General features: G+C 43.3%; 1 protein-coding gene across 6 annotated transcripts in view; it reads left to right on the forward strand.

The window, feature by feature from the left end:
• LOC118100299 (zinc finger MIZ domain-containing protein 1) overlaps window positions 1-19797 on the forward strand; it is a 111524-nt gene that overhangs the window by 74466 nt on the left and 17261 nt on the right. Inside the window, exons 4-6 of one of the 6 annotated variants that reach the window (XM_035145229.2) lie at window positions 4386-4499; window positions 7268-7373; window positions 17073-17108. In XM_035145229.2, coding sequence (XP_035001120.2) covers window positions 4386-4499; window positions 7268-7373; window positions 17073-17108 — 256 coding nt within the window. Of the gene's footprint in view, window positions 1-4385; window positions 4500-7267; window positions 7374-13253; window positions 13379-17072; window positions 17252-19797 lie in introns of those variants that run through there. The other 5 variants (XM_035145231.2, XM_035145232.2, XM_035145233.2 and 2 more) reach the window with 5 other exon arrangements.

Here is a 19797-nt window from a genome sequence, read left to right on the forward strand (position 1 = left end):
TTACCTTCTTCACAGATAATAACTCGAAGGCCACTCGGAGAGCGCATACCTCCGCCGAAGCTGATTGGCCACTTTATCACTGCATTGCATACACTTGTATTGAGATCAGATACATGTACCGTTTACACAGAAATGTACTGCAAACTGCTCAAATTAAACAGTGGGAAAATATCCAATCTGATATTGTTGAAAGGAATTAGTTCCCATACAGTAACTGAATGAAGATCACCCCCCCGCCTCCCACCCAAATATGTAAATTTTAAGTAATAAAATCTGTATTATTATCTGAATCCACACAACATTTTAACTGTTCATAGATATGTTTATTTTCATTAAGATCTTTGCATTATTTCTTGAGAAATCCACGAAAACGTTGAAAAAGAGATTGAAAAACATTTCCTGGATCTCTCCCCTTATCGAGGACCTCTCCTAAAGTTATTGAGTTCGTCCTTGGCTCATATCCCTCCTTTCCACCAGGTTTCAAGAAAACCATTTTCGTAGTTATTGCGTAATCGTGCAGACAACCAACATTGAAAACATAACCTCCTTGGCGGAGGTCAATATTCAATGACATCATGTTGGTTTTATGACTGTATTGCCAGTAGCTGATTGGTTATATTAAAGGAAGTTCACAGGACAAGAAAAGAGACCCAAAAGTTTAAACCCTTCAAATGTCGCAGGGTTAAACGTATTAACCCCACAAGGCAAAAATTTAAACAAACACATTCCAGTGTTAGCGATCGAGGGAGCAGCACATGGGTAAACATGGCAATTAGAGAGATCCATGGCATACAAGGAGGCCTCCAGTCCATCTAATAAATGGTTAAGCGTCGGGTCATCTCAAACCAACCAGTAAGAGCCAGCACCCTGCTAATAGAGGCAGCTTTGTGCCGCAGACAATCAGGGTTTGGAAGACCCGCATAATAAATACCATTTATGTCCTGCCAATTAGACTAGCAGTGAGCCCATTCAGCCGGCCGTCTATTCTCCTCCCCGCACACAAAGATGATCATCAGGGGAGATCAGAACAATTAACTCACTATCTTCTCCCCCCTGCTCCCCATTGTCCAATATCCAAGCCATTAAAATAATTAAGAAAATATTGTAAACCAATCCAGCTGTTTGCTTTAATTGAAAGTGTGCGCACGCTGAAATTTGGCATCTCAAAGGCGGCGTGGACATGGAGCAGGAATATAAATGAAGGCTCCTCCATTGTGTTGTTGTTTTGTGGGAGATGTGACATGTCTGTCTGAATACTCGCAGCCAGTGCGGCGGACAGGGGAACAAATTGATTTTGTTGCTCAAATGATAAATTACTGCTTAGCGCCATGATAAAGTGGAGGGAAATTGGAATCCGTCCGGCCTGATTGAATCACGGGTTAAAAGAAAAAATCCAAAATCATTACGGTGGTGATTTTCAAATCACCGTCTTGTTTGGGGTAATGTGATTTTTAAACAATAACTTCCCAAATCTCTTCATTACCTATGAAAACAATTTTTCGCCCCAATACACTTATGTCTCTGGAATGGTTATTTTAGGGGTCGGGGGATGAAAAGTTTAGGAACCTTGAGGGTTTAGTTGATTAATCAATTATTAACTGACAATAATTAACTTCATAATTGATCGTTTTAGTCATTTATGAAGCAAAAAAGCTTCTGAAGTATGCGGCCGTGTTGTTTTGTTGCTGTTTGGTTGCTCTGGGAACTTATTACACCAATATTTGGAAAAGGTAAACAATTCCAATAGCTGTTGTTTCCTTATGCTCTGTGGAGCTGCAGCTAAATACCTCAAGGAAAGACTTAGTATCTGTAACTTAAAAAAAAAAGTGATACAGCAAAATAGATACTTGTTTCACCTCCAAACAAAGATTTTCAAAAAGTGATACATAAAAAAACAGTTATCTGATTTCACCCCCAGCACACAGCTCCTCAGTGGCAGTTTGTTTTCCGCTCGCGTCCTAGAATTGCACCGTTGTGAACACTTTGGGGAAGATGGGTTCTGTGATACTGCTGGTATCTATTTCAGAGGCAGTATTTTTCCTCCGAGTGCGGGGAAGCCAGTTCGCTGTCAGACCCTCAGCTTGCAGTGATACGTATGGGGCTTTGGCGGAAACCGCAAACTCTCCTATCGCTGCGGGGGCACTTCCTCAAACTGACAAAAGTGTCAATATTTCAAAAATAAACTGGAAGACAACTGCAATGTCTGTGCTCCCGCACTGGATATGCAGCTGTTTCTGTCTACCACTGCTTTGCTTCTGGGTTAATTGTCTCCATTAATATGTTTTCGGTGTTCTGGGGCGTCGGTGAATGTAGAACAACAGCGGCAGAGAAACCAAAAAGCTGTAGGAAAGGAAGTCTCTGCCAGATCGCGTGCGCTGTCACATTCAGTTTCGCTGCAGATGTGCAGATCAAGTTGTTTCCAGACGTGACTACACTGGATGATTGTATCTGAAGAAGGCTGTATTCTCAGGACGCTGAAAGTCCCGTCCGCCTTTGTTTCCCTCAAACTGGGCCGAGCTTTAACTGGAGTGTAAATGTTGGAGGATCGCTCTCACCCGGGGGATGATGACAGGGGGGGGAGTGAGGGCTCTCTTGGCCACTAGTTTAGGTTTGATTGGTGGGTTTTGGCCAGAGAAGGGTGAACATCTGTGGCATGACAGTGCCAAGCTCTCCCTGTGACAGCCACACTGGTGGGACCAATTGTTCCGAGTGCAAAGAACAGTAATCACTTCAAGCGCAAATGGTGGTGGTGTATTTTCTTTTTTATCTCCCCTCTTTATACTTTCCCTTTTCCTCCCCGCCTTCGCATCCTCGGTGCACTGATTTCGTGTGTTGTCTCGCTTCCAGACTCATCTAAATTTAGCATCTGTGGATGTCTGTGCTTCTCCAGGAGACTTTATCCACCAGTAGAATTTAAACGCTCAGCAGCGCCACCACGTCTCAACCCGAGTCTCCCCTAACAAAGACGTGTCGGGCGAGTGGGGAACCGTCTCGGACAGAGCATGAAATAAACAAGACTGGTTTCATCCGGCCCCTGTCAAACACTGGCTTTGTAAATTGATATGAAAGCTGCCTTGCCAAATCCTGACCTCTGCTGCCCCCTAAAGAGCGAACAAGAATAAAGCAGTGCGAGACAGCGACTGTACAGCTGTCACTTCCTCTTCTCCTTTAATCGTTGACAGTGAAATCAAAGCACACAGATGTGTTAAGAAGGCAGCCGTTCACTTCACGCTGACGAACCTCTCTGTTTACCTTTGATGCCGTGGAGTGGGAGGCCATTTGTGCCTGGTTTACACAAGTGCACTACAAAGCCTCGTGTGCATAATCTCTCCGAAGGCAACAGATTACTGCAGAGTGGAGGTGGTGTGTCCGCTCTGCAGAAATGACTCAGGTTTGAAAGCTTTTAGAGAAGATCAGTGACCAGCAGCGAGCCCGACGTGGCGAGCTGCAGAGGTCTATTTTCTGTCTTTTCCTGTGCTGCTCGACAGCGAGGTAGACGACCGGGTTAGTGAGTGGGCTGCTGGCTCCAGTCGGGGAATGAATGCCATAAACGGGTGCCTGTAGGTCAAGGAGGCTGTTGTCAGATAAAGTCACAGCACAGCTCAGGGCCGGCTGCTGAAATAAGGGCTTCCTCTGCTATTCATGCCACCACACAAGGAGATTTATTGCACTCAGTGGCAAGGCAGTGCTACACAAACCTGGGGAGGGGAAGGCACGAGACTAATGGGGGACATAACCCCTCAGCCCAGAGCATTAATACTTTAAAACTCCAGCAAAAGAAATCCGAAGTGTGATAAGTAAAATTCTTCGAAATGTTAGTCGTAAAAATGCTGTTTTCTTTTAAGACACTCTGAGTGGTTTTAATTATTCATCATGTTGTTGCTGTGGCCCTTCTATTGGGGAAAACTAATGTTTCCTATCACTATCCATTCATCTGTTTTATATCACTTATCCGGATTACAGCTAAACTGAGCAGGCAGTCCAACCTTATCCTCCATAAATATTGAAAGGCTCTAAAACATTTTTTGTAAGCAGGTGTAAAACTTTCAATTAAAGGAAATTATAAGTGATGAGCAAATATATATTAATATTACTATTAAGTTTATAATCGCTGTAGTGATTGAGGCTTCAACCAGTGAAGCCTCAATTTTATACATAGAATTGTTTCAACAGTGCTTATTACTTTATTTATTCATAGATATGTTTATTAATTATCGTGCATTACATATTACAAAAAATGGGTTTTGTTATTATAATCCATTATCCACAAATATATAAATGAATAAATAGTTTATTAATATACATCTCAGAATATCTCTGTTCTGTTTCTTTGTGACCTTTGAAAGTTTCTTGACTCCCGATCTTTTCCCTTTTCTTCCCTCCAGCACTTACAAAATCCAGCAAATTTCCAAACAGCAGCTACCGAGCTGCTGGACTGGTGCGGCGACCCCCGAGCCTTCCAGCGACCCTTTGAGCAAAGCCTGATGGGATGCCTAACGGTAAGTTGCCATTCACGACCCCCCCTCCGCTCCTTCTCTGCAGCGTCATACTCACAGGTTCAAGGACAAGGAGACGGCCGCTAAAACAACTGCTGCAGTGGCTCTTTCCACAACTCCCTCAGGGATACAAGAGAAGTGAAGTTTAGCAGCCTGAACTTCACTGAGGTCACCGGAAAACAAAAAGTATTCCGGTCGGCAGAAACCGCTGCGGTTTAGTCACCTTTTAGAGACTTTGGTTACAGTTTGTGTTGCGGCTCATGAAACAGGCTGGAACTCGAAAAAAGGACAAGTGCAATAACGTCCTCAAACCACAAAGCAATCAGTGCTCATGACTTTCAAAGCCTTTAATTCCCCAACTAAAATGTCTGGGGGCCTTTGATTAATTGAATAAGCAGTATCCCATGACATTCAAAAAGAAAGTGACTGTTTTCAGATGTATACTGTAAACAAAGCAAAGATTTTCTTTGGGGAGGGGGGCGGGGGTACTAACTGGAGGAATTTCTCTCCATTCTGATTTTGGGCCAAAAGACCGAGCAGTCCGTCAGCAGCACAGTGAATGGATGTGTCACTCACCTGTCAACCCTGCACGGGCCAAACTTAACATGTCCATTGTCATATTGCCTCCAGCAGTAGATAAGAGACACATATAGCTGCTGCTGGGGCTGATTTGTTGCCCCCGCGGAGCAAGCGTGGCTACACCAGGCGACGGGACCCGAGAGATTTGTGCTCGGGCACCTCAGTGAAGCCACAGCGACACGTCCCTCCAGTGATTGTTTGTGTTACTTCTTTAATGTGCAGCAGCAGGTGACTTCTCCTCCATTCTGCCAATTCAATTTGTTTCCTGCTGTGAAAATCTCAAGGCTTTTCCCTTTTCGTATAGACATGAGCCTGCACTGCACCAACAGGGAGGTCAGAGAAGCTGCGTGTGTTTGTGAAATTATCTGGTCCCAGACTTTAACACTTCAACCTGTTGCCTGCATGTTTCTGTCTCAGTGCTGCAGCATTAATGATATCAGACGGGTTCCACTGCAGAAAAATAATCTTCTACAAACAACTAGGTGTTTTTCCATCGAGAGAAATTTCCTGTGATACCAAATAGAACTGCAGAAATGGCAAATCAGCACATTATAATTTTATTGCTTGTTGATTAGGTGTTCAATCTATTTTTAAGCTAAGCTATAGCTAATAACTGATTTAAATATGGATTTACATGAAGTCACATGAAGATGCCTCTATGTCTGTGAAGAGAAAACAAGGCAACTTTGGGTATCAGCACATTACCTCCTAAATTAAGCCAAATAAAGCTTAATATGTAGTTGAATAACATTTCTAACATGCTAACTGCATGGGTAACAATATCAGCTTTGGCGATGTATCTGAGTATGGTAGTGTGCTAATAATAGGCCCAGGTTCAGCCTCCGATAGAGTCTTTATAGACTTGTTTTAACTGCCATGTTTTAAGGTCAGACAAGGTTTCATAGTGACCACATTTTTATGCTAGTTTCATGAAATAAATATCAATTTATTCATTATTTTTTAGAATTGGCAAAGTAGAATTTTATTTTATTTTTTTTGCTGAAAACGTTGCAGTGCACTTTCAGATGATCGGATTTGTCAAACAAATGAGACGTTGAATGTAAAGGCACATGTTTGCCTCCGCTGGCTGTGTACAATTTAAGTCCTGAAATTAGAACTTTGTGTTGTTCTTAGACTTTGAATTACCATTTAGCAAAATGTGCCTCACAAGTTTAGATTCTAATTAGGCAGCCTGTACTCGTATATCTTCCTCTTAATGGGGAATTCCTATAAATAAAGGCCAGCTATATACACACTCTGTTTTGGTGTCACGTCAAGACTATACTTACAGAAGATAATGATATGGTGCAGGCAGCCGTGTTCAGCCGTACCACCTCAGGGCTTGTCTCGAACCTCGGAGTATGACAGCAGGATCGCGGCTATGAAAAGCCAGGCAGGCAGAAGAGTCTGTGTGTAGTGAGGCCCGTTAGTCCACGCAGACCTCAGCATGTCCTCAAGGTCGAAACGATTTGAGGGGGTCTCTTTGAGCAGATAATGGCGATGGTAAATCAAAGCAACGTGCGCCACATAAGGGTGATTTACATCGCCTCGTATGGCATGTGGATGTTTCTCTTAATGTTTCCTCTCAGTGGGCATCAATGCACTGGAGGCCACGTTTTCTTCTCATCTTTCTGTCCAAGGACTCATATGGAAGTGATCAACTTGTAGCGACTTTGTCCTTTAAGTTGAAATGGATGTTGGGGCGCTGCCAAACTTTACTTTCATGTAACAGTCAGAAATTGGAAAACAAAAGTGATGAGTTCACCGTCCAAATTGTCTTCACCCAACTGACCGAGTCCTAAAGATCTAAAGGGGTTTTATGTTCTTCAAGGAGGTCTGAAATATATTTTAGCCCCAGATTACAGAGTGATTTATGAACTAGCAGCAGGTAGCTGGTAACCACTGTAAAGAGGTTTACTTGCTCTAATGTTCAGAAAACACATCACTACCCTCATACTGTCTGTTGCTTCTAGTTTACAATAAAATTCAGCCACAAATCCTTAAAGCATCATTTCCTATAACAATATCCTCATTCAACACTACATTTAATTGAACTCTTGTCCTTATAATTGGCCTTTAGTCTATGAAGTCTTGCACAGTCTTCATAAAATATATGTGATGTCAGGTACAAAGATTTTGTGTATTATGATTTCAGTAGAATCTGACGCTGTCCTCGTTGTCATTGTGTTCAGGTGGTCAGCCGCGTAGCAGCACAGCAGGGCTACGACTTGGACCTGGGCTACCGGCTCCTGGCTGTGTGCGCTGCCAACAGGGACAAGTTCACTCCAAAATCAGCAGGTAAGACCCTGAGTTTTCTCCACCGCCATCTCAGGCCATCTGGCCATGCTGGCCCGTCCAGGCTCAAAGTTCCTGTCTTCATTCAATTGGCAGCTTTTCATGATACCTACCTATCGCCACTAGACTGTAGAAGATCCTGTTGCTCCAGAGAAGCAGACTCAACTGTTTTGGACAGCATTTCATGGTTTCATGGTTTGAATTCATGTCTTATATATTTTAACTTGATCATTTATTCGTTTCTTTGATTGCTCTCTCTAAATGATAAGCAGTCCAACTCTATTCTATCTCTATTCTTTCTTGGTTTTCAGCAAAAAATAACAATGCAAAAATATCTTCTCCTTTCTCAACATCACCGGACATTAAGCATCACCCTCTGAAATCTGCATAAACTTTCACTTCTTCATGTCACATCTCACGTCCAAACTTGTTCAATGTGAGAATTACATCTATAATTTCTTTCTCCAGAGATTTAGACAAAGGGAAAGTCTATACAGCAGAATATTCCATTTGTCACACCCAACCAAATCTACTGCATCAGGGATGACGAGTTCCTGTTTTCATACGTCTCCGTCATCTCTGTGCACTGCTAGATTATTGGGACAGATGTGGACGAGTAATGTTGTTATCGAGCTAGCGAAAAAAAGCCTGCTGAGGCGCGGTGAGAATGAAGACGTATAGCCTGTCAGCAGCTCGGAAGATAAGAGGAATATTTTGTGCTCTTTTCCAGTTTTTGATCGGTCGGTCTCCACCTGCCTTGGTTACGACCAAAACGGGGTTTGCGCAATTGCTTCTGTGCGCTCGGCCCCTCTCCGCTGAGCAGTCTTTAGTGGACGAGGACACATATTGTTTGAATTTGCACTTGTGTGTGCTTTTTCTGATTTATGGAGTTCATGGGTTTCTATGTGGTTATATTAGCCTTCAAATCATGCCATGTCAGTCTTGTGTCAGCCATGGGAGGGAAATCGTTCTCTTGCCTGCAATTAACTTACACCGCCAAATGCTCTAATTCTACTTAATCCTAAATCAAATCTCAGGCCCTACTTTATGGGCTTAGATAAGATTGCCAATTGATTCTCTGTCTGAATAATTTCTTGTAACAGTAGTCATTTGGAAAGCGGCAAGTACTCGAGTCTAGGCAGCATCCCAAAGTGCATTTCATGGACAATTATGTACCTGCATATGCATAAATGTTATGAGAGGAGAGGCATTTAAAGAGAGAGAGAGAGAGGCTCAGTGGAAGCCACTGCAGGGGCATGCTCCTGTGAAACTCCCAGAAGCTCTCTAGAGTTGAGGAGGTTGTTAAGACGGGGAGAAAGCCCTTCTCTGGAGGCCAAGGGAGATGGCTCTTAAACGACACTCCCACCGGGCCCCAGGGGCACGACCTGCTCCCCGGCATCCAGCGGGGCTGTTGCCGAGCGACGGGGGAAGGGAGCAGGTCACATGATGGGGGCCAGAATGGCAGCAGCAAGTCAGCCATCTACCACCAGAGACAGACAGTTCAGTGTCTGCCGTTCACTGAGGAAAGATCCCAAAACAAATCTGAGATGCTAGATTTGGTTAAATGAATAAAGTGAATTTCATGTTAAAATATTCATCTGCATAATGAAAATTAATTTGGTTAATATCACAGTTTTCCTGAACATGATTCAAGCGGATTTTTCTACTCAGGGAAGAAAGTATTCAATCAAATTCGCTTTTTTTTTTTATCAGTAGAGTGTGATAGGCTTTTTGATTGTTGTGGATAAAGACAGAAAGAAAAAGTTGAACCTTATATTTGCTCACAAAGGGGCAGAGGGAGAGCTCTAGTGGTTTGTGAGCGGCGCCGCCTGCCACACAGAGGACATCAGGTCAATGGATGAGCGCTAATAAGTAAATCAGATTTGGTGTCCCATTTTAACCAGGCCTTAACTTGTCTTGGCACTGACGCACGGCGCGGTGGAACTACTACATTTCTGTTATGTCATCTGACTTCCTCAGTGGAACACGGGAAGAAAATTGCAGGGGGGGAGGGGGTCGCTGATTTGAGCAGGAGGAAATCAATGTACACAGTCAACTTACGGCGGAAACAGGTTGTAGCTTTGACAAATTGATTCATCGTGAAATGCCTCCAACAGTTTAAGGTATTAGTTTGTACATAGAAAAAAGGCTTAGAACGGCAAAAGAAATAGACCCTGATCCTAATGAAACCACTAATGTGTATTTTTTATCATTATTACCACCTATTGACTTTATCAGTCAGCAAACTGTATGTATCTGTGTTTCAGCAAAGTGAGCAGTTTAGCAGTTTAGAGGTTTGTTGTGCGTTAATGGTGTTGCATTAAATGCTGAAACAGAAAACTCTACACACACATTGTGATTCAGTGAGTTGTACTACTGATCTCTCTTTAATTGATTTACTCAGGGCTTGGCCAGTTGTAGTCCTCTTGGCTTCTTTTTCTAAGCGGCCCTCGCTGCTCAGGCAGACCTGAGGGGGGGTGGGGCATCTGTCTGCCAGTAGTGACCTCTTTGTGAATGAGATTAGCCTGCTCTATTAATCTGAGATTACTTGGGACTGTCTTACCGCAGGGCAGAGCCACGCACGTACAGAGCATCAAAGCACGGGGATCACACGCCCAGTGTGGATAAACTCAGCCCGGCGCTCTTCCACCGACACCTCTCCATGTCCATCACAGGGTAAATCACAAGCCCTGTAAGGCCTGTTTCCATCAGGGTTGCACCCCCTCCTGCTCCAGCAGTGGTTCAGTCTGGTTCTAGAGCATCGACAAAATGCTTGATCATGATTTTTTTTTACTCCAAGAGGGTCAGAGGAGCACATTCCTAATTGTTTGCGCTTCAGCAAGCTCTTGGAATTCCTCAGCTCCAAAGAGTGAAAGGAAGCACTGACTAATAAAGAGAAGGGGTGGGGTGGGTGGGGTGGGGGGGTTACCAGTCACAGTTTTTCAGCTCCTCCAGTCGTTCACTCTCTCGTGTAACAAACGACTGGTAACCTAACTATTCAACAGATAATGAGTGGGGCTTGGGCTTCCGCTCAGAAAGCCCGGAGTTGTCTACACTTGTTTTACACGTGTGAAACTATTGTCAGATTTAATCAGTAGATGTTGTGGGTTGTGGTGAAGTGTCAACATGCTAAAAAACACTTAGGCAACAGTTTGTTGTACTACGTTTCATTGTGTTTAGTTGTTTTGACAACGGGGGTTTTACTTTTTTTTTGTCGGTTTCTCAATTTTCTGATTAGTTCACGTATGAGGATGTATTTAGATATTCGATACCATTTTTCCCTTTCTGATACCGATTCGGATACCTGGACTTTCTGAATCTTTCACAGTTGTTTGCTACTTACCCCTCTAAACTGAAGTCTTACATACTGTACATGTCGCTGTTTTACTTGTGGGACTTTCCAGCGTGAATGTTACCAAACTGCGCACATTTTAATAAACTCTGGCTCAAACTACTCCACCAGAAATCCCTTCTTCTTCTTCTTCTTCGCTCTAAAACCAGTACTTGCCAGAGGCAGTAAGGTGCAACTGCTGTTTTTTAAGCGGCAAAGAGGAAGAAGCAATTTCTTTCGTTAAATAACCCTCCTCGTGATTTCAAAGATGGTGATTGTGTTTTATAAATTATATTTTCTAGTTTGCTGTAACTTTAAATACTTTTGTAGTGAAGTAGTTGAATTCTTTACGACGCCAAAGTGCAGATAAAATACACATTTCCTCTATAAACTGTCCTGAAGTGCTGGTCATACACAGCAGCTTTTACTGAGTCCTTCCACTGAAGTGGTGCCGATGACGCAGAGGTCAGATATGTTGCCACTGAGCTGTGGAGAGGTCTCAGATTCTGTTACACAATACATGCACACACACACACACACACACACAGACCTGCAGGGCTGTAATTTCTCTTCCCACAGCTTTCCACACCAAAATGTTTTGTCTCCTCTCTTGAACATATAGTTTAGCTGTGGCTTTTCCTAAATAGAGAATAACACAGACTCGAAAAACATTGTTGGTGGTCTGGACCTTGTGTGTGTGTGTGCATGTGTCAGTGTGTGTGTGTGTGTGTGTGTGTGTGTGTGTGTGTGTGTGTGTCAGCAGTAGTTGGATTAAATTTAAAGACTGTATTTAAGAAATAAAAAAGAATTAGATTCAATCAGATTTCAATTGAGATTTAGAACAGAAGTGGTTTTGGTTATTATTTCAGTCCACCATAGAAAGTAGATCCATCTCCTGCATGAACATATAGTCTGTATTGAGTCTTGAGTCTAAACCTTTAGTGTTGGATACACAAGAGTCATAGTCAACCTCAAAAATAGATTTTAAGAATCAAATGAGTTGATATTTGTGATATATTCCTGCTTGATGTTATAAATCAAAACATTTTCTGGATATGTTTTTTATTCAAAAGCATTTAAAACCTCTTAAATCTCTATAAACACAATCTGCATGTGAATGTGCAGAATCTGAACCCGTCGGCTCTCTGCTTTTGTATTTATCTGCATTCATACGTGGATATCTGTTAATAGAGATCAGGCAAAATGTTGCTTGGACCTAAAACACCCACAAAAGGTATCACTTTCTTTTAAATTAGAAAAAGAAGGTTTTCCTCACGGTATGGCAACGTAAACTCAAACGTCACATATTCAAACTCAGGCTGCTATGTTTTTATATGCAGTTATATTTATAGTTCCATGGATTTGAATGAATCTTGGCTGAGTTTCTGAACACTCCGCAGTTTAGGAGTTTAAAGCCTCACTAGGTCTGTGCTCCTGATTCCTAGAAAGACAGAAGCTGCACCGTGTCCACTTTGGACAATTTCTCTGCGCTACACCATGTAATCACTGCATGTGAAGTCTTAAAGCCCGCCATGATGGATGTGTTAACTTGCAGTCTGGTTGCAGAGCTGTAAGAACCCCACCCCCCCACCCCTCCCCGTGCACTCAGCTGATAGTAAATACCAGGAAAAGCAAATACAGACAGGAAAGACCAGAGATAAGAGCTCATCTGTCCTTCCTCCTCTGGTTATTACGTCTGTGGCAGCGGGAGGTGATTGGTGGCATCTTCACTCGCCACATGTGGCTCTGTGATTTACTGCACAACACAATCTGATGTTTGCATATTAAAAATCAATTCACATTCCACCTTATGCCTCTAATTAAATGCCTATTGTTGTATTTTAGCCACAGATGAGTTGCACTAATTTAACACCTGAATTGACTCGCTGCTGCGGCTGCGGCGGCTGGTGAGTGTGTTTATTTGCAGATGACAATAGATGCTCCAGACTGCCTCAGGTGGTGTGTGTATACCCACAGTTTACATGTTTTATAGGTGTGTAATTATTTATCCAAAAGCTTTGCTCGGCCTCCTGTGTGCCGATAGACAAACGTGGTCTAATTGGCCCCTCCCTCTCTCCATCCCAACCCTCCGCCGCGCATCGAGGAGCCACAATACCCTCCCTCCCTCCCCTCGTCCTCCATGCCCCTTAATTACAATGAGTAGTTTGATGGATTAAGTCGACTGTATGCAAAGACAAGGTTCGAGGGCTGAAATCGCCATTTGATGCACCCACCTGAACGGCGTCTGTCGTCACACTCCTGCAGGACTCGCTCACCGTACATGTCACAGAACAAATGTAGCTTCTTCTTTTTTTTTTTGAATGAATGAATGAATTGATTTGAAGGCTTCCTTTTTTACTCGCCGCTCTGGACACAGGCCAAGATACAGGCTGTCTAGCACATTAGGCACCACCCCCCACCCCCCCACCCTCTCTGCAAGTTTGAAATGTGAGCTGCCTGCGTTTTCTCCCCTCCTCTCCTCCTCCTCTCCTCCCTTCTCCTCCACACCCGTCCCTCCTCTCCCCTCCCCTCCTCTCCCCTCCCCTCTCTCTCTCTCTCTCTCCCTTCTGGCGAAGTGGCTGTGGCTGCTTCTGTGTGATGTGTGTATTGGGAGAGCAAGCAATGGATCACTAGACAGAAAAAGAAGATACATCAATAACAGCTGCATACATCCGAGGTGAGGAGATAAGCATTTGGTTCTCTCTCTCTCTCTCCCTCTCTCTCCCTCTCCCTGCTCTCTCTCTCTATGCCTGTCCTCTCACCCACTCTCTCCCTCTCTCCCCCTCTGCTCCCCCCCTACCCCTCACCCCCAACCCACCCCTCTCTCCGTCTTTTAACCCTTTGCTGCTGCAGAAGCCGGCTCCCCAACATTGCTGAATTATTTGTGACTTAGAAACGTACCTTCCTTCCTCTCCCTCTTTGACCACAACCGTGTGTCCTTCTCCTCTTTTTTTCCCCTCCTCATAGCTCTTGGTGCTGTATGAAGTTTCTCTCTTCTTTTTTTTTAACAGCTTATCCCTGTTTTCCCTCTCATTGTCTCTGGGGTATTTGTTGCTTGAGTGCAAAGAAGCCGGTGGCAAGTACAGCAGGAGCCCATTAGCAATGACTCCATCTGTGATTGGTTTTTGCCTGCAAAACAGAGAGAGCAGTCATGAATAATTGATGCGTATTGTGCAGTCAGTCACTGGACACGCAGGGAGAGAGAGAGCAGAGGAAAACGGAGAGAAGAGCTGCTGCCCTGAGACACCGAGGGGATACGAGGGAGGTGGGGGGAGAGAGGAAGAATGTTAGAGAGAGGAGAGGAAGGTGGGAGGGAGAGAGAGAGAGAGAGAGAGAGAGAGACATAGAGAAAGAGCTTTAAAATAGCTGCTGGCTCCGGTCGTGCAGAGATTAAGGCTGCCCTGTATCGCCTTTGTTCTGCTGTTGCAGATTCATGCACAAAAGTGTTTCTCGACACAAGTCCCCCCCTTTTTTCCTTTTTTCCTCTGTGAAGTGAAGAGTGAGCAATGAGCAAGAACAGTGGCGGAGTTAGTCTGGTTGAAACGCGGGTGGCATTTCAGACACGGAGGGGGGAGTGTGTGCCACAGCGAATAGGATGGAGCTGCTGTTGGCTGTCAGAATGAAGAGACAAGAGTTAAAGTGGATTGTGTTTGCAGGGGGTGGATTCAGTGACAAGAGGGAAGGTGGCTCTGCTGCTGCTGCTGCTGCTGCTGAGAGGAACTTCATATTATATCCTCCCTGGGGGGGGGCAGACAGGGGGCTGACTCCTGCAGTGGTAGGTGCAGGCGGGCACCCTGCCACGTCTTAAACTAACGGAATGGGGTCTGACAGTATGACGAGTGCCTCGCAGTACCCCGGCGTGATAGAGCTGCAACAGCTGACTGCTGCATTTGACCCACTTACAGCTCACACAGAAGGGGTCAAAATGGCCTTGATTATCTCTCCGAGTCGTGCTGACCTACTTGAGGCGGCGTTTTCCGTGAGACTCTTGGCAGTTTATCGCACCCACTCCCCCTTTAGTGCCACACAGTGCATGCAACCAGCCAGGCTCACTGCAGAGGCACGCACAGACTTCCCCCATGTACAAGAACTCACCACTTTCAGTTCCGTGATTCTGTGTTTCTCATGGTCATCATGTCTTCTGCTGAGTCTATTTTAGATCTGAGCTACAGATTTAACTGTGGCTGCTCACAAGCACCTGTTCAGTCGATGCTGAGAGTCTATCTGTCTGGACGCTTGCTCTCTCATTCACAGCAGTTACATTAGATTTAACAATAATCAGATCATACAGAGTTGGAAACATCCATAAAACAAACTGCAGCACAACCCAGTTCTCAATCCTTCTGCACCTCATAGCTTAGTAAATTAACTCTCCAGCACTCCCCCTATTCAAGCACCCATTGTCAGACCATTGTAACGATACAAGCCAACAATGGAGAAGTGCATTATGCTTTTTCTGTGGCTGTGATCCACCATTGATCCCAAGCTTCCTACAGCAAAAGGAGAAAAAGCTACAACCTTTTCAGACCCAGCTTCCAGCAGAAGACTCCTACTGACCTCATAGAGAATCATATTCTGGCATGTTTGCTTCCTTATTATTCACTTTTCCTTCTCTTGTTATTGGGAATTGCTCTTTTGTCTGCCACAGTCAGTGTGTCCACAGATACAACAATTCCTTCCTGCCAGTTTGTCGTGTTCAATTAATTGCTTGACATCTTTAATGGAGTTTTTTGTTTTTCACTTGTGAAGTTGTGAAAATGCTTTGACCTTTTTTCTTAATTTATTTTTTTTGAATAAGTCCCAAATCAGAATAATGGAGCAGTTGATGCCATCTGTGTACTTGCAGAACATGCAGCCTCTATCCACTCATCTATTAATCACAACATACTCCTCTTTTATGCACCTCTTGTGATATGGCCATTATCATCCAATTAAATCCAAAAGATGATATATGAAAACATAATATTTTAAATTGTGATTGTAGTTTTGCGAAGTCTCTGTTCACATAGTATAAAAGCTGAAAGAGTAATAAAGCCACTGGATGGATATTCAGAAACTGAATGAGTTGCTTCAGTGGAAGTTGGTATGAAAATCTAGTGTAGACATTTTAGTGAAAGGAAAAATAAAAAACTTGCTTCACATGCATGTAGTAGTTGAACCAGTTTGTATCAAGTAATGCGATATGATCTCTGAGCATTTCAATAATCTGAGTTTTAAAACAGCACTGAAATGCCACATGTAACCGTTGATGGATATTTCTCCTCACATCAAGGGACGCACACGCCTCCACCTATGTGCTTTTCTGAATGAACAACAAGAACAAACAACAGGAATCAAAAGGAGACGTCAGCTCTGTTGTTTGATCTTCATTTAAGATCAATACCGTCGGTGTAAAGTTGAGTTTTTCTCCTCAGCTGTAGTGTAGAGCGATGGAAAACCCCTCATTTGATCTGAGAGCGAGTTACCTTCTGCAGAAAGGGAGTAAAGGTCTTTACAGGATCTTTGTACGTGTGTTGTTCAGTCTGAAAACAGTGAAAAGATGATTGTAGACATCCGTATATAAAGATGACGACAACATGGCTCCCCAAAAGTGAAGCCAAAGTGCTTTGTTTACCCCCTGGTGGCTGGCTGCAGTATAGGTTTATAAACTGCGCCTCATTCATGGTAGAGGGTGGGGACATGCACCAAACTAAAAAGACAAAATACACATCCACTAAACTTTTCTCGAAGATGATTTCTGTATGTGTTGATTTTTCCAGTAAGTCAATCATGACAGGGTGAAACGTCATGGTGATGACTCGTGATTGGTCGAGTGAGTGTATCGGGGGGGGGGACCTTGATACCTCAGCGCAAGATGGCAGAGTTCGTATCCATTATATTTTGTCTTCTATTCTGGATAGTTGGAGGAAGTGGAGATGTGGCGTCTAGTCTATGGCTGAAACCTACTTACACAACATTTTATTTATATTTAATAATCAGCAGGCACCACACAAATCAATAACTGATAATAATACTGTAGTTTTTTTTTACATTCTTCATAGAAATGCCACCTTGTGCCAGAAAAGACTGCATGTCATTAGCAGTGATCAACAATCCTTAAATTGTTGTCATTTTGCACCCAAACTATAAAAAGTTTTTTGTTTCAATTCCATTATATCCATAATTTTTGTGAATTTGAGTGTAGTATAGTTCATTCTCACCTTTTCTTGGTAGTTTTTTATTTTGGAGTGTGTGAATTGATTTGTAGTTCTCACCCATCCAGTCGCCTCATAAACACGGGAGCAACTCCTCATCAATTGTCTGTTGTCACTCACTCAGTGTCTTAGAAATGTCTGTAAAGTGCAGTAAAATGTAAAATTTGAACCCTACAGAAACCAGCTGCTGCAGGAGGTGTCAGTCTGACTCAGGTACTCGCTGTGTGTCCAAGTGCTGCACAGGAAACTCATGAACACTGGCTGAATCCAACCCAACCATCCTCCATCACGTTCTGTCCTCACACCGAACCCGTGTCGACATGTACTGTGCGTGGAATGACATCAGATGTGCTTCGGTTGGTCATTTAGAAAAAAAAAAAACAACCAAAAGAACCAAGCTTACATGGCTGCTGCTGTTGTGTCGTCTGTTTGCGTTTTCCCGTGTGAAGCATGTCACACGTGTCGTCTCATTGTCTTGCCTGCGGTCATAATTCACACCGATGTTCTCAGCTGTTCATCGGAGGCATTTTAAGTCGCAAGTTTATACCTCGCTCCCCCTGTTGATTTGCATGGTAACTACTCCCCACCACCACCACCACCACCACCTCCACCACCACCTTTTCTTTTCTGTGAACCAGCAGTTAATAGTAAGAGATGTGAACGTAGCTTACATCGTCGTCAGGTTAAGTTTATGAAACTTCAGATGATCGCTGGAAGGAAAGTGGGACAACAATCTTAACTGAGATTGTTGCAAATTGGTTGTTATTTACAGTAACTATGTGCAAGTATCGGTTTAAGTTTTAGTACTTGGAAGTATGGAATGTAAGATATGTGTTGAGGGATGTTTTTCATCAAAAAACATTGATTTTAGAGACAAAACACCAGCAAATTAGTTGAGAGGATAAGAATATATAAAATAAAAACAAAAAAACACTTCAAAAGACTTTTTCCAGTGATGCAGGATAAAAGAGACTTTAAAAATATGAAAACATTAGCAGAAATCCTATTGAAGGCAACAAGCTGATAACATGAACATTTGCAAACCTATAGGGTGTTTTATGAAGTATGCACAGAAATACTCAGTATAAGGATGATCTCTGCTTTAAGAAGTCAATAAAGTGTCATTGTCTCGATTTCGAGTGTCTATCATGTGGAGTCTTTTTATTCAAATCCTGATCTGTTGCACATATGGATGAGTCTAATGAGGCTGGAGGGCTGCTGGGACCCGACCCGGGCTCCTCCAGTGTCTCTTTCTACTGTACTTCTAAAGGGAGGCTTTGACGCCAGGCCCACTGTGAAAAGGTCACAGGTGAATCAGCCGCCAGCGTCTGCCGTCGTGACACTTCCCCGGCCCTGCCCAGCACCCTGAGGTGGGCACTGGCGTGGGCACATCTGCTCTGTGGCTAATTAGTATCATTGTAGGCAAGGGCTTAAGGCCGGGCCTTCTTTAATAGCAGCCTGTTGCTCGAGGAAACAGTCTGGCTCCCATAAGCCGCTTCTTCTTCTGCTCATCTGATAATCTGGTTGCAGGAGTGGAGCCGGTGTGGCCGGCTTCACGGAGCGGTTGGCAGAGTGTCAGGAAGCTCAGTGTGGTCAGGTGATGGGGTCATGAGTCAGACAATCTGAAGTCACAGTTTACACACCGATTTATCTTGTCAGAGGTAAAAGACTTTACTTCGTAGCGAGCAATTAAAACGATTCCCCTGCCTGTAAGGACCATCCCCGTGTATAGTCTCTCTCTTCTCCTTACAGATCACGTATACTTCACATTTTAGCCGACCGGTTTCAAATGCACATCGTACAGTTTGAGATCTCTCTCTTGTGTCATTACATGGGTATACACTCGTGTCCATACGGTATGAAAATAAGAGATGATGTTGAGAAATCCATAACATATCCCTAATATATAATGGCTCATATAATGATAACTATATGAAATATATGTAGTTTTTATGGTACTTGTTATTATTTACATTTAAACATACAATATGTAACTTTGGCAAGTAGGGGACACTCAATAATAATGGCGATCCATTACGAGTGACCAACACAAACAGTGGAAGGTAAAACCAGCCAACAAGCTAGCAGTGAGTTTTTCGTCGTTTTCCCCCGAAATTATTTATATATGACTTGATAAAAGGCGATCAAAATGAAAACGTGCCGTTACCTTGAATAAAATTGGGAATTTCTCTGGGCTTTTAACATTGTTGGAAACAGTTTGGATAATGTGAGCAACAACATATAGGCGTTGTAGTTTTGAGACTGTTTAATGAAGAATTGTTACATAAAGAATAAAATTATTTTTATATTATTTTTTTCCTGTTAAGACCTTTACTTCCTTTCTGCAGAAGGTTACTTGCTCTCAGATCCAAATTTTTATCAAGCACAACAATTATTTGAAATGAACTGTTGACGTTGAAGGAAAAATGTATCAAAAATCTAAAACACGGTGGCATGGTTTACCAAACGGTTAGCTGTGACGTTAAACAAGCTGAAACTATGACTGTATGTGTTCTTAAACTTGACCTCAGACACTCTGACAAAATGGTGCCAGATTTCAGCTCCCGCATTCAGACATAAAGATGTAGGTTTGGAATGAGTGGAGCTCCCAATCCGCTTACTGTAGCAGGGGGAGCAACGTGCAGTAACAGATTGAAGACTAAATGTTGGTTGGGGGAGATGTTTGGCTTTAATACACAAGGAATTAATTCTCAGCAGGGGGTGAGATGCTATAGATTTCCACCTTTGTGCTTCACACCGTCGCTGAACGACATGCTCTGTTTTTAATGAAGAGATTTGTTGCACGTGCCAGGAGAGATTATCTTTAAAAACACTGGCCTGCTTATAGGCGAAGGCTGGTTCCTGTGTAACCGTGACCAAGAAATGACAGCTTGAGTGATGC

This window comes from Hippoglossus stenolepis, chromosome 21 (genome assembly GCF_022539355.2).
Source record: "Hippoglossus stenolepis isolate QCI-W04-F060 chromosome 21, HSTE1.2, whole genome shotgun sequence".
Taxonomy (NCBI): Eukaryota; Metazoa; Chordata; class Actinopteri; order Pleuronectiformes; family Pleuronectidae; genus Hippoglossus; species Hippoglossus stenolepis.